The sequence below is a fragment of the Bacillus rossius genome, chromosome 1, assembly GCF_032445375.1.
Source record: "Bacillus rossius redtenbacheri isolate Brsri chromosome 1, Brsri_v3, whole genome shotgun sequence".
NCBI classification, from domain to species: Eukaryota; Metazoa; Arthropoda; class Insecta; order Phasmatodea; family Bacillidae; genus Bacillus; species Bacillus rossius.
The window spans coordinates 114,778,196-114,793,310 of record NC_086330.1 but is presented as its reverse complement, the minus strand read 5'-3'; the positions used below and the strand labels follow the sequence as shown (position 1 = coordinate 114,793,310).

The following is a 15,115-nucleotide window of genomic DNA, read 5'->3' as shown; positions in this document are numbered from 1 at the left end:
AGTACATCCTCGTAATAACATACCTGTTTTCCCCGCTGGGTCGAGGGTTTCCCTCTGGCTAAAGCCGAGATAAAACACATCATCACGGTGATGGAGGATGAGGTCCTCGCAAAATGGGGCTACCCAAAGAGGGTACTCACGGATAACAGGACCCAATTCACTGGGAAAATGTGGGCAAGGGCCTGCAAGACATGGGACATGGAGCAATGGACCACCCCTACCTACCATCCACAGGCTTACCCCACAGAGCGAAGGAACCAGGAGATCAAGAAGGAAAATAGGCTCCGGATCCAAAACAATCATGACTCATGGGACAAGCATGTGCCGACCATCCTATTTACCCTGAGAAGGCAAAACGAAGCTATTGGGATGTCCCCAAGCCAGCTGCTGCTCGGTAGGACACTCAGACGTCCTGGAGAATGGCGGTGGACCGAACGATCACCCGCAGAGAGCCTCCAGGATGCACCCCACAGGAAAGACAGAGACAAGCTCAAGACAACCAGGAGAGGTACATCAGGAGAAAGTAGCGACAGCCGGAAGAAGAAAAAACTCGCTGGAAAAGGGGAGACCAGGTCTGGGTACGGAGTCACCCTCTAAGTAACAAGGGCAGGCAGGTTTGCGCATCCTTCGCACCCAAATGGGAAGGCCCTACAACCCTCCACAGGGTACAAAACAGCACAGGATGGGTGATAGACGACAGAGGAAAGTTGAGGAAGGTACCGTTGAAACAGATGAAGAAGGCGACGGACGTGGATAGAAGGCAAGGTCCGGTAACCCACGTGGGGTTTCGAGACCCAATTCCCCATAGAGCAGAGGAGCAGAACTCAGCAGGAGTACACAGTACCCCACCCAGAGCTCCAGGTCGAATTTCTGGAAGAACCGACCACTGGCCCCCATCATGAGGTCACAAAAGCTCGGCCTCCGACGGCCATCCTGGTGCCGTTTAGCCCGGTGACCTCGGCCTATCCATCCCCAGGGATACAGCAGGGGCAGGCGGGATCGTCAAAATCCGTGGGGACCCCCTCTCAGACCACCCAGGTGGCTGAGGATCTCCCAGCCCTGATCAGCCCAGCCACCAAGGGGAAGGCGGAGAAGCAGTCGCCTCCCCCAGCCAGGACTGCAGGAGACACATGCAACAGCACGCCCCCCTCGGCCAGACCAGCAGAGATACTGGGCCAGCCACCCCAAGGGAGCCACTTGAGGGATCTGCCAACCAAGGAGGCAGACCCAGTTCCAGCAGGAACTGCCACCACCACCCCAGCATGGCGCCAGCCTACCATCGCACAGCTGCAACCCCACAGACGAGAGCAGCCATGGCGATCCTGCATGGCAGCCCTGAAAAACCAGTCCGGTCGATACTTGGAGGGTCACCCCAGAAACAACCAGTGAGATCAGTGAAAAGTGCGCGGATGGCCATTTTCAATAGGGGGTATGAGGCCGTGTTTCTCATCACCCTCCCCCCCTCCCCAGGGGCTTCGTTAAGCCACCTGTCAAATCCTGCATGTGGGGGCAGGATCAGGAAAACGAAGCAAATAAGGACAACCCAGAGACTGTTTACATCCTTTGCATTGTGCAATGATAAGAGCAAAGCAAAGGCTAAGTGAAATGATGATAATGTAACCAGGGCCGCTGAGAGAATTTGTGGGCCCCTGGGCAGCTGGGGTAGTAGGCCCCCCTTCCTTTTTTTTTTTGCATACCACTACTACGTAGGCCTATACCATAAATATATATGGTATCGTAAAATTGCATCCTTCATTTGAACATACATAACGATTTCCTAGTTACGCAAAAAAAAAAGAGAGCATTTGCATGTATTATCTCAGTGCACTTTTACATTGTCAATCCCATCAAAATACAAATAATTAATTTTGATGTATATATTGCTAAAAAAACAAAAAAATCTTAAATGGTAATCAGAAATTGCATTATTATATGAGTGTTTAAAATACATAAGTACAATAATTTATTCTGAATGTAAATATTATTAAAATAATGTAAAGTAATAATCAATTTTATTACTTCGAAAACATCAAACACACTGAATCACGTTGATTACATTGAAAAATTTGTAATACATATTAATTATTTATAACGTTCCAGGGACGTCGAAACGTTTTCATTAGTGGGGGGGCCGAACAGATGTATCACACTTAGCTCAGTCATAGAGTGGGGGGTCGGGAGGCCCTCCCCCGGAAAAATTTGGAATTTTAGATGCAAAATTGTGCTATTTAATGAGTTTCCGAACCAAAATATTAAATATACCATTCCAAGAATTTGATGACGTAGTATGTATTAAATACTACTCTGACAGTAGATGTAGTACAATTTAAATAAAATACCATCTAGGAATTTTCAATCATTTTACAGTATATTGACAATCATAAATTTGATTTTCTAATCAATGTGATCATCACCAATGCAACGTTTGTAACTACTGGTTGAGAAAAATACTACTACGACCAAACATTTATTCTGGGAAAAGGAGGGGGGCCAAATGCTTTTCTCGCCCCCCCCCCCCCCTTGCATAACAGCACGGGCGACTCGCCCCTGCCCCCCCCCCCCCCCCCCCCCCTGTTCCGACGTCCCTGTAACGATCCCATTTCTGCTACTACTAAAGTATTTTGGTGTGAACTGAATGTTAAAAGTACCTACTGCTCGGTTAGGTTATTGGTTATCGACAGTAGTTTTAGGAACACACAAAACAATTTTATATATATATATATATATTGTACAAGATGTTTTAATAGCAGGGGGGAAATGGTTTTCCAGCCATTTATTTCCCAGCCGGGCGCCCGGGCCCCTAAGGCTACCGGGCCCCTGGGCATTTGCCCCTTTTGCCCCCCCCCCCCCCCCCCTCTCAGCGGCCCTGAATGTAACAAAGGGTACTAGACAAGTGTAAAAATTGTAAAAATGAATGTGCGACAGCTTTCCCCAGGATTAGAGGGTATTGTGGAGGTATGCAGGATAGCAAGTGTTGACGCTTCCATAACAGACCATAATGTATAGATGTAAATAGGAGGAACCAACCCAAAGGTATTGTAAACTTGATAGGGCACACCAAGTTCCCCAACCTGAAAGACTTTAACTCTTGAGAGGTCTCCAACCTCCCACCCTAGAAATGGTGTAGCCAGGGCTCTGGTTCAATACCACGTAAGTCTAGTGTCAGTACCTGCACGCGGGAGTGCGGTACAGCCACCATATATGAAAAAGCGGCTCAAGTTAAAGTCCCCTAGTTTTTAACTAAGCACACTCAAGTAAGAACTTCTCCCCCCAATTACCGGTAGGTAAGGAGGAATAGGGTTCATTTCACCGCCCTCACGCCCAACCTGAAGGGGTCTCCCTGCCCCACCCCCATTCCCAACTCCCAGAGGACAGAGACGGATGGCAGGCATCACCCCCCACGTCAACAGAGGAAGGATGGATCACAGGGAGGACCCCGCGGCCACGCACACGTGGGAAGTGGCTGCCGCCTTATCAAGGAGAGGGGGGGAGGGGGTTGACGTGCAACGTGCCCCGCACGCCTATAATCTCTAAGCCGACAGCCCCTCCCTTTCTAAAACACGTGTGCGGGCCAGCTGGCCCGCCTAGCCACAATCAGTCACCCGTCGCCAGGGCGACCACGCCGCACCCTAGGTTGCCCTTGGCAACCAGTTGGGTGCGTGCGCACACTCCACCCCTAGCTTACTCCTCTCTCGCCAGGCCAGCCGAGTACGCTAGCACTCTCCCCCCTACCCCCCTCGCTCCTCCTCCGATCCCAGCCACCCCGCCTACTCCTCTTCCACCAGGCCAACGCTTTGCGCACGGCCCTACGGCCGCCTGGAAGCGCCCGCGATTCCTGGAACCCCCAGCCCTCCCTACGGCACGCCCCGGCCCTCAGGAGGGGTATAAAAGTCCGGCCCTTGGGCCAGGAGGGCAGTGATCTAACTGGTGGGGAGCTTCACTCCCCCGCCGAATTAGGTACACGTAACTTTTATAGCATTACACAACCTACCAGCGCACACACAGGCCCGTGTGCCAAACCTATCCCACAAGACACGCACCCCCGCCGTCGATTCAAATGATTCTTCACCAGTGTGGGGTGCACCTGAATTACTATGCAATTAGCGAGTTATAGAAACTTCAGTTTCTGGCCTCGCCCACGCTTACCTCCCTGGATGGCAATATGATGAATCGGCAGGAGGGCAGTTGGTGTCCTAGAGGCACCACTGGCAGCCGAGCCTTGCTCACCGCGCCACAACCTGCTCACCGCGCTTTCACAGGCAGCCGAGCCTGCCCGCCGCGCCTTGTCAGCAGCCGCGATCCGGAGTACGACGATCAAGTCCGCGGAGTAGTTTAGAGTGTATAGTGAGACTGTCGGCATAAAAGTCGAGTGTTAGAATAAAGCTCGTATCACATCTCTGAGAGTGTCCTTTCGGGGTGAGGAAGCTCCTCGGGGACCTACCCAGCCAGCCAGCCAGCCAGCCAGCCAGCAAGCAAGTCAGCCCTACTACTGCAGGGAGAGGGAGACCGCAGAGCCAAACCAGCCGCAGCAAGTAAGCAGGCATCAGACGAGGGACACTGGGAGCCATTTTTTGGGCATCCCACGGTAGGGGAAGACCTTACCTACCCCTCTTAGGAACCTCCATTCTGAGGGTACTCGCGCCAGTCAGGCCACACCTTCTTACCCAGGCAGGAACTGAGGATTGATGCTTAAGGCCATTCTGGAAGAGCCAGGTGCCACGCGACAACTTGATGGTTGGTAACTGTACTTTGATACAAACTAGTTTAGTTTTTTCATCCATTTTGCAGTCAATAATCCGAGAAATAAATACACTTCTTCACTCATCAAGATGTCATAATGTACTTGACAAAGATATTGCAGTGATTTTATCAGAACGTGTCAAGGACAATGCAAGCTTCTCCTCCCACAACTGCAGGCAAACCTAGCCTCTCCTATTGAGTCTTAAAATTGACTTAAAACTATCCAATCACACCTCCTATAAGCCGACTGTTCTTTGATAAAAATAATGGAATATAAATTTATATAATAAAGTCATAAAAAAAAATTCTTGATCTTTTTGACTGCCGGCTCACGCAAGCTGGCCAACTTCTGAAAAATAGCGCCCAATACCACAATTTTTAAAATATATGGCTTCACAGTCTTGATGACCCAGAGGGATGGAAGACAGTGGTAAAAGGAGGGAGTAGAAAAGGCAGATGTAATTTTTTTAGCTGTAGATGCGATAAGTTAGGTTTTTTTTAGAGAACCACCTTGTAACTTAAGGAGAGTTTTCATTCATTAGAATGGATATAAAACTCACTAGCAGTGTAGTTATAAGGTCAAACTTGCCAAGATCAAAAATCTTCACTGCCTAGCATAAATGTTTGGTTTCTCGAGGATTGGTGTTTGTGGAATTCTGTAGCATTCCTCATCTTATAACATCCTGATTCACTCACTGATTTTATTAATAAATTTTTGATATACCTGCTTTAGTATAATTATGGATATGACCATAATTATATATAGAAAAAATTATTTTATATTTTTTCAGCTGTTGTACAGCAAGGTTCCTTTGTTAATTAAATATATAGTATTTTTCACAGATGTGTTAAGTTTTAAGAAAATTCAAAGTCACTGTTCATTTTTTTTTGCCATATTTGAATCTTATGACAATTGGGCAGTCTCACTCAACACAAATAGACAGTACTTTGTTGTAGTCTAACAAACTGTAGACTTAATGGTTTACAACAACACATCACTGTGTATTTTTTTTTAATCATAATAGTTTGTGCTTATAAATTCTTACGGAAACTGTAGCTTCCAAGTAAAATTTTTAGTTTATTGAATCTTAAAACAATCTTTTTTTTTTATTTGTCCGAAGATAATCTGTTTAACATCAATACCACACACTTTATTGCACATACATGTATTACGAACATAACTTTTTAATCAGCAACACACTTCTACCAACTACGCACGTCTCAGTAAATGCATGATAAATATACCACCACCCTTAGAGGACGATTATGTAAGACCTGACTTTATGGCAAGCATAATAATTATTACTACAATACTTAATTTTTTCTAAACATCTTATAACAAATGCTTTAAGATTGGATGTGCTTCAATATTGGATGAGTATTAAATAACTATGCTTCTTGACATAAATTTGATGCCTTAAATAGTGTGGTTGCACACATGGTGTATACCAGTCAACACATTTCATTTACTACGGTTGTAAAACAACTAAAATACTTAAATAATTATACCACACTTATATGCCTTGGTGTTGCTAATTTAGAAACTGTATTGTTCTAGTTTATTTAGGTTACAAGTCTCTTAATTGTTTACTAAATGTATAGAATGATTATACAATCTCAAACCAATTTAACTTTAGAAAAAATCAAATCATTTACAAATTTAATTTCAAGAAAAACATATCAAGCATTCATATCTACTCTTACAGTATTTAAAACACTATCAACACACACAATGATATGTTTAAATTACAAATCACTTCAATTTCAAAAGGTACACACACAAATTAACAAGAAGGAGCAAAAAAAAAAAATCATCATAATATTAAGTTGAGACCATTTCCTACAATATCATTAACACTATTTAAACTGACAAATACTGGTCAACTTCACATTGCTCAAATTTTTTAAGCCTGCATATGTTTCAGGTGTAATTGGAATCAAAAAACTAAAATTAAAAAAAAATATAGTTAACATCTTACTCAATTTCTCTATAACACCTTGAAATGGGAATTTTTAACTATTCAAAAATATTCTATAAATCGCTCTTGATTTGTGATGCTATATGCAATAAATTCATAAACAATGAACTAAAACATGCAATGTGTATACAAAAAATTCACCCACTCCAGTTTCAATTTCTTTCACATTAAATCCAAATAAGTACATTCACGCACTCAATTATCATGCCCTGGCATTAACAAAGTAAAAAACAGAGACTAGATGATAATGTTATTTTGTGTGTTTTAATGCCATCGGTTAGTGCTACAATAAATTTAAAAGAAAAATAAACATTTATTGAATTCTTAAAAAATAATAAATCTGTATTTTGTCACTAGCATATAAATAAAATAGGAACTGTACAACACTGTACTGCATTCTGAATCATACCATATATTTTTAAAAAAGCAACATTTTACTGCATTTTGAATAAAAAGGAAAGTTACATAGTATACTATTTTATAATTTTTCATATAATTTTATTTAGATCATTTTTTGAATTGAAACTTAAGTATTTTGGAAACCACTCACAAAAAGACTATGCTTAGATATGCACTCTATAAAAGTATAAACAAAGTAAAATATAATAACAGTACACACTAAAAAACCGGTTTTGAAAATACGGTCACATATTATGCATCCATGCATGCCAACAGGAAAAGCTTCAGTGTATAGTGCACTGTGATGTTTGAGAAAACAGCCTTACTTATGAACAGAATCCAGATGCAGAGGCTGGGTCAATCACAAAATATTCATTTTGCAATACTCAAGGCACAACATGAAATGGCCACTAGATCTTGGTACGCACATGTCAAAATCTACATGCTGCTACAACAGGGTCTCAGTAAACACTGATGGTCATCCCAGTTGTTGAAAGGTTTGTGACAAAGTTGCTCAGTACTGCAGTCTTACTTAAGCTGCACGTGATTCGTGTAATTTGCTGTCACTTGTAAAAGTGACTTCTAAACTGATTTAAAAGGACAATTACCAGGTATGTGGTTAGTAGCAGATTTTGGTACACCAGCTATTATTATAGTACTGTGTTAAAAATATCTTGAAATGTCTTTAAAGATAAATATTTACACTGGACTGGTACAAAACAAGAGTACATATGAAAAAATCACTAACACCAGGACCATCTGACATATGTTCACAGTAAAAACTCTTTCATGGTGCTCCAGCAAAAACAAATAGACCACCCCCTGTGAAGCAGAAAATCTGATCAAGAATAAGGCAGACACCAATATAACGAAGCTATTTCCACAACCTTACGTAGTTACGTCAATGATACTAACCCATTAACAAATGGAGAATGTAGGTAGTTCAAGTGAAGTGCAAAACTTATCTATTTACAGAAGTTTCTTTGTCTAAACTAATAAGCCAAAAGATTTGTCACAATAAAAATTGCAGCATGAAAATATACAGGCACATCAGTCTTTCTAGGAAAACTTTACATTATTCGTTGACAAATGAGGTATTTTATTAACCACAAAACATACAAAATGCACTTAATTTTTTTCAACTATAAAATATTACAAAAGCTGTGCTTCAACTACAAAATGTCAAAAATTAAAAATACAAATGTTCTTACAGAAAAAAAGATCACCTGGTATTCTATAAGCCTGTAACAGAGCTCTACGGAACTTACAACCCAAGAACCAAACCACGGATGCACTAAAAACATTACCAAAAACAAAAAAATCAAAAATAAATATACACAGCACACATGAATACAGACACATATAAACAACTCAAAAACTTTTTAAAAGTTAATAATTGTACAAAAAATAGGTAACTTTAAAGTCCCAACATGTTGGTGGTCAAATTTACGAAGAAGTTAAAATGTGATAAATAATTAATAAATACAGCACCGCTCAAATTTAATACTGTTTCCCCTCCCCTCCCCTATTTAACTGGACAGTCATTTTTTTTGGAGTCAGTTAACCTTTCATATATATTGCCTAATATGCTATCAAAAAAGAAGTCATTTGAAGAAAATCTTTTTACAAGTCTGAAATCTAACGTCTCTCACAAAGCAGCTTAAAATTCATTATGTAAATATTACAAGTACACATTACAAAAATCAATAACTACAACAGCTAATTCACTGCAGCAGACAATACTCAAGCTACTAGTACTTATTTAGTCACTAACATTTCCAGCAAAAAAAACTTGAAATTGCATTTTCTTGCATTGCATTTTTCATATGTAAATATTATCAAAATCTTGGTTTACTAAACTTGCAAATGCAAAAACAGGAACTAAAAATCACCTATATCTAGACACTTTGCATCACTAACACAAACAGGTGCAAATTTATGAGCTAAGAAACTTTTGGTGTATTGGAATGTAGGCGCAACGTCCTCAGACCACAGGTCTCACTTTGTGAACTGATCAAGTTTCACCTGGCAATAAAAGAAGCTGAAAACAAATACCATCATGTAAAATTGTATGGAAATATCCTAGTATAGGCCTCTTTAGTGCATACATAACAATCCAACTGCACTGTGACAAAAATATAATTAATACATTCTTCTAAAGAAGGGAACTTAAAAGTTCACTATCAAAATCTTGACCAAGAGACATCTACATCATTCTATGAAGTTTTCTCATTGCTCATCTTGGTATAACAGGCCGCACTCTCATTAATATCATCCTTACATGGTAACGCAACACCATTTACTTCCACCGAAAGAAGAGAAACATTGTTTTTAGCTGCAGTTCAGCAAACATTTACTAAATCAAGTGCTGATTAGCTGAGCCAACCCTCCTCTTCTTAGATTATCTGCAGGGAAAAGCATTTCATGATGTTACATTAAATAATTTACAGTCCATCTCAAAAAAGTTCACATCTTATAATACGCCAATTGGTGCCACAACAACTAAAACAACTAAAAAGCTTTCTAGCAATAACTTTAAAGAAAGTTTCAGAGACTTTTACTCCTGGATATGTGATGAAAAATCCTTATAAATAAAATAGTATTTAAATGCATTTTTTTATTTCTTCGTCCACCAAACTGCTGTAAAACATATCCACAAGTGTGTATGAGTTGTTTTTTTTTTTTTTTTGGGGGGGGGGGGGGGGGAAGGAGCAGGACGGGGAAAATACAAGATTTTTTAAAACAAACTTTTAATGACAAACCATGAAACCATTTTCCTACAAACCAGTTACTGAGACTTATTTATAACTTGGAAGCTCGTGGTTCATGCTTTAAATATACATTTCATTATACCTCCACCAGATGGCAAATTAAAATTTTCCTCATGCATCAAACATTAAATTATCCAATCATCACAAATGTAAATGTATATTATATTTACACCAAACCTTAGTTGTAAGTTCATGAATGAGAACGGGCATACCTCAGTAATTTTAATGTAGCGTGTTAAATAAGACATACAGTTATGTGGAGCTACAGCGAAAGGTCTTCAATTAGGTATTCTATTGTTCTGCAGATTCTTTAATCCAGCACCAATTGAGCTGTCACATTCAGATATTTTTGGGTGCATTCCAGCTGTTGACCTGGACCGCCCGGTCACATGACTGCACTGTCTACGTTTTTAATTCACGTGGAGTTTATTGTTACAGTCAGTTTTCATTTCAGTACAGTTTTTTTTTAAACTAGTTACATTTCACATTTGGAATTATTGTAAACACTACATTGACGTTCCATAATCCAGCATGGCAGTGGGCCAGAATGCACTGTATAGCCAGAATGCACTGTATAGAAGACCTTTCACTGTAGTGTAGACTCCAGACTATCCAAGGTAATGACAGGCAAGGGATTCAAGGATAAACAAAAAACATGGTTAAAATAATGTCGAAAAAACCTGTTTGGTTTAAAAAAATTTAACCCAACTATCTAGAGATACAGTGTATAAGGTTGTACATAATGGGTACTTAAGTGTTAGACGTAATTTATAGGAAAAAGTTGCAGTGCACATCACTAAAACATAGCCGTATTTGACGTCTAGCTGGTCGATAATTTTTAATTTGCATTTATCTTTAGACATTACTGTCTAAAGATAAAAACAGAAAAAAAAATACAGCTGCGTTGCAACTGCTGCCTCGAAACTACACAGGCCAGTTATCGCCCACGCGAGTCAGGCAACAGCTGTGCCGTGTCAGCGCCAACCTGAGCGCGGTTCACAAGGGCACGTAGAACACAAGCAGGCACGGCTTACAGGGGTGTGTTTATAATTTGCTCTAGCAGTTTTGAAGTTTGTGTGATGCATACTAACTATGTATGCATTATGTTTGGCTACATTTTTCGTCTTGAGTCATATCATAATATGCTCTGTCACATCAATAGATCACAAAAAAAAAAAAAAAAAAATTTTTGAGTTTATGGTTTATGGAAGTAAAATATGTCATGGTTAATCCGCAAACCTGCACCCAGATAATCGGGAGTCTACTGTAATTTCTATACATTACAGCTTAATTTATTGGGTGTAAACCTGGCTATGTTTGCACTGAATAACACACAGTTACAGGCAGTGACGTTTCTTGAATGCTGATTTCAAAAGCATTTGGATAAGTCTCAATGATCTGCAGCTAGCTTCGTGATCCGGTGGGTTGATGTTTAGGATTCAAACCATAGACTAATGACGGATATAGATCTACAGCATGTGTATTAGTTTACAAGTTGCACTTGACAAACACATATTGATATTACGTAATAAAAAGTATTCAATGTAAAGTTTTATTTTTTGCACTACAATTTTTAACTTAATAGTGAAGAAATATTACGAAAACACACACAATTGAAAATAAAGACATATGATGAAAGGTCATTAAGAGTCACAAATTGATTTGAACTACGTATCTTGTAGGTAGAAGCATGTACTTTCCAAGAATTTTAATAGATGACATGATCATACAGATTTGTGATACTCATTTCATAATGACTAGGTAGCATTCACACACATGTGCCATTGAGTTTAAAAATGGTGGACGGTGCTCGATGATTGTGCGATAGGATAGCAGCATGTCCTAATGTGGCTCAGACAGTCACTCAAATAATTTTATGCAGATGGTATTGGGGCACTGATAAAACAATGGGATAAGCACATAAATATTAGTGATTATATTGAGAAATCAAAATATTTTAAAATGATTATCACAGTAAGTTTATAAAATTATTTGTTGTGACTAACTTGATGACTTTCCCTCATACAAAGAGATATGTACGAGAGTTGTCTGAAAAAGTTTCTGACCTCATTATGAAGATGGCAGCACTTGTCAACAAAAATTGGGAAATGTGTTTGTGCATTCTTTGGAATATACACTCTAAAATTTCAGCAATTTTGGAAGCGCAGTTCTTTTTTGACAGTTGTTTGCCCGAGTCTCTGTAAAATAGTTGTTTAAGAATGTGATGGCCTCCTCATTCAACAAAACTCTCTGTCCTACAAGCAAATTTTTTTGCCTAAGGAGGGTGGTCAAGCTGTTCAAACCACAATTCATAGATTTTCACTATGGTAACCGGTGAGGTGTGAGGTGATGAATTGTCTTGGTGAAACAAATTTTTTTTTGTTTCTGCAAATGTAACCTTTTTCTACAATTTCTGCCTTCAGCTTATAAGTAATTATGTGTAGTATTCTCCTATCATGTTTTTTTTTCTCCCCAAGACGATTAATACAACTCCACATCTATCCTAGAAAACAATCACCACCACTTTCCTGGCCAAAGGAATAGTCTTTACCTTTTTTGAAGCTGATTCCCCCATCACAGTTTTTGGTGTTGCAAACATTCATTGTCACCCAAGCTGGTATGGTCATATTTAAATTCAGCTGTCCAAATATCACTGTGGTAAATGATGGTGCAGAGTTCCAGTACACAGCATCCAAATCATTTTTAATTTGTGCAGGTGTATTGGCCTTTCAAAAACAAATATTCAATGAAAGCTCGATACTCAATTTTCCATATTAACAAAAACATGCACATCGACTCACACAAACTCATGCATTTGTTAAAAAAGAAATGCATGTCCAAACTAGTTGAAATTTCAGAGAGTACATTCCAAAGCATGAGCAAACACATTCCCCAATTTTTGTTGACGAGTGCCGCCATACTCATATTGAGGTTGGAAACATTTCAGAAAACCCTCGTATAGTAGTCTCGATTAACCAAGGTTTCGTATTATCCGAGCCGACAAAGTGCCATTCCCAGCAAAGACTGTCGAAAAATTTGCTTGAATACCTCAGCGGTTCCCAAAAGGTGGTCCGAAGAACCCTGGGGTTCCGTGGCAGGGTCACAGGGGTTCTGTGAGTCAGGATGAATGTCATATAAAACAGGCACAATTATTGTCAAATAACTTTCTTTGATGGAGTTGGGGTTCCACCAAAATAAAAGTTGATCATAGGGTTCCCTAGCCGAAAAAAAATTGGGAACCGCTGAGCTAGGAAACGATCTGACTGTTGACGAAAGCCTAAAAAAATATTAACCTCAAAGATGCCATTTACTGGTTGGGCAAATCATGGAGTGACGTGAAAGAATCCACACCAAAGAAAAGATTGGAAAACATAACCCTGAAAAATGATACTATCGGGCCAGCTGTGTTATCCAAGATTTTGCTTACCCAGGTTGCCATGATCCACAGTAAACTCGGTCAATCGAGACACTACTGTGTTTGATTTTCTAAACTCGACACCATAATGGTTGCACCTGCCATGAGACACGTTCGTTTTGAAAGTTAGTTCCATAGGCAAACCAGCCACTCGATGTTGGCGTCCACACTTGGAGAAAGGGAAGAGGGTGGGTCACCTTGTTGGACTCGTCCTGGTCCTGGGTGTGCTGCAGGCCTGCGCAGAAGTGCAGCATGAGCACTGCCAAGGCCTGCACGCGCTGGTCCGACTTGCCGATGAGGAACGCCACCCGCGTGCTGGTCTCCGGGTCCTTGTTCTCCTGCTCCTCCCTGGCCAGCTGCATGCGCGACTGCGTCTCCGCATCCATCGCTGCCTTCAGCTTCACTATCTGTGCACGCACGGGCGCCCTCGTGTCGGCACGCACAACCTGCACTGGCCCATCACTACCCACACAACCGTGGAACAACGATACGTGCGTTCATCACATGTGGCATTCAAACGGACCCGTGCTAACGCAAAGAAAGGTCTTTCATCTAGAATTCTATGGTTTGGTAAATTCTGTAATTTAACACCAACTGAGGGCCGGTTTTATGACCCCCGGCTAAAGTTCCGGCTAAAATTTAACCTCAGGCTAGCTCTTATTTCGGTTTTATGACTCCCTGTTAACGTCTACCTTCCAGTTAAAGTTCCGGCTAACCTAGCGGGTGGATGAACCGGCCGCTAGCTGCTTAACTGGAGGCTAAGCAACAGAAAATAAAATGGCGATGTATCAGGCCAGGTTAGTTGTTGATAGTGATGATGACTATTTGAGGAATTCTATTCAATATTTGCAGGATGTGATGGAATAATTTATTACTAAATATAAAATGCTTCGCCGTAATCGTCAAAGTTTTATTAAAAATTACATGACATGAAAGTGTAGTCACGCTTTTCTATTTTCGTCGAGTCGTGTATTATTATTTGACTTTAATTGATCACGAAGTACATAAACGTATGCAATGTATATAAACTTAAATGTTCCTGCTTAAGAATATGTGTAAATAAGTGAATTGCAAAACGAGGGTTATTATAATAACGTATAAAATGCGTGTTTTCGTGGAAGTTGTATCTGTGAATTTTTATTCGTAATACAGTGGACATATGCCGGGAATGAAATGCACTTCATACGACTTCAGACGTGGTTATAATTCAATGAATACAATTGAAGGTGAAAATAAATGTTACCCAATTATCCCTTCCCTATCTTACAAACCTTTAGGTACTTATTATCTACCTGGCACGCAAGTGCAAAAAGAAAACAGCACTGGAATTATTCTGTTTCCTGTATCCAAGTTTATCCCTTGATCCTATCGGCATGACCCTTTATATGTTGGTCTTGTTTTACATTAGACTTGCTGTTTTAATTTAGAATGTTGAAAAATCCTGTACATAACTCAAAATACCTAACATATCACGATACAAACAAAATATGAAAGGTCTTGTAAAAATGTATTTATTTCGTATACATTTTACAATCATAATTATTTCCCCAGTGAATATGTCTAGGATCTCTCGACCTACTAAATTAAAACAGCAAGCATCCTATACCACAAACTAATTCCATCAGGATCGGATTAATTTGGATACGTGATACGAAACTATTAGTACAAAAATGAAACCTATACCAGTGAAATGAAAATCGACAAGTATTTTCCCAAAACAGGGTCTATATTATTTGATTATGAAATAAATTTATGAAAGAAATAAGTGTTCTCTAGCAAAAATGTCATCCCTATTTATTTGTTTGTATAGA

At 40.0% G+C, this 15,115-nt stretch overlaps 1 protein-coding gene across 18 annotated transcripts in view; it reads right to left on the bottom strand.

Moving 5' to 3' along the window:
- Positions 1 to 15,115, bottom strand: part of LOC134542484 (PDZ domain-containing protein 8) — a 101,268-nt gene that overhangs the window by 6,305 nt on the left and 79,848 nt on the right. For 9 of the 18 annotated variants that reach the window (XM_063386830.1, XM_063386875.1, XM_063386812.1 and 6 more), the window contains one exon: positions 9,548 to 13,711. In XM_063386830.1, coding sequence (XP_063242900.1) covers positions 13,376 to 13,711 — 336 coding nt within the window. In that variant the 3' untranslated portion in view covers positions 9,548 to 13,375. Of the gene's footprint in view, positions 1 to 8,196; positions 9,524 to 9,547; positions 13,712 to 15,115 lie in introns of those variants that run through there. The other 9 variants (XM_063386925.1, XM_063386892.1, XM_063386895.1 and 6 more) reach the window with 2 other exon arrangements.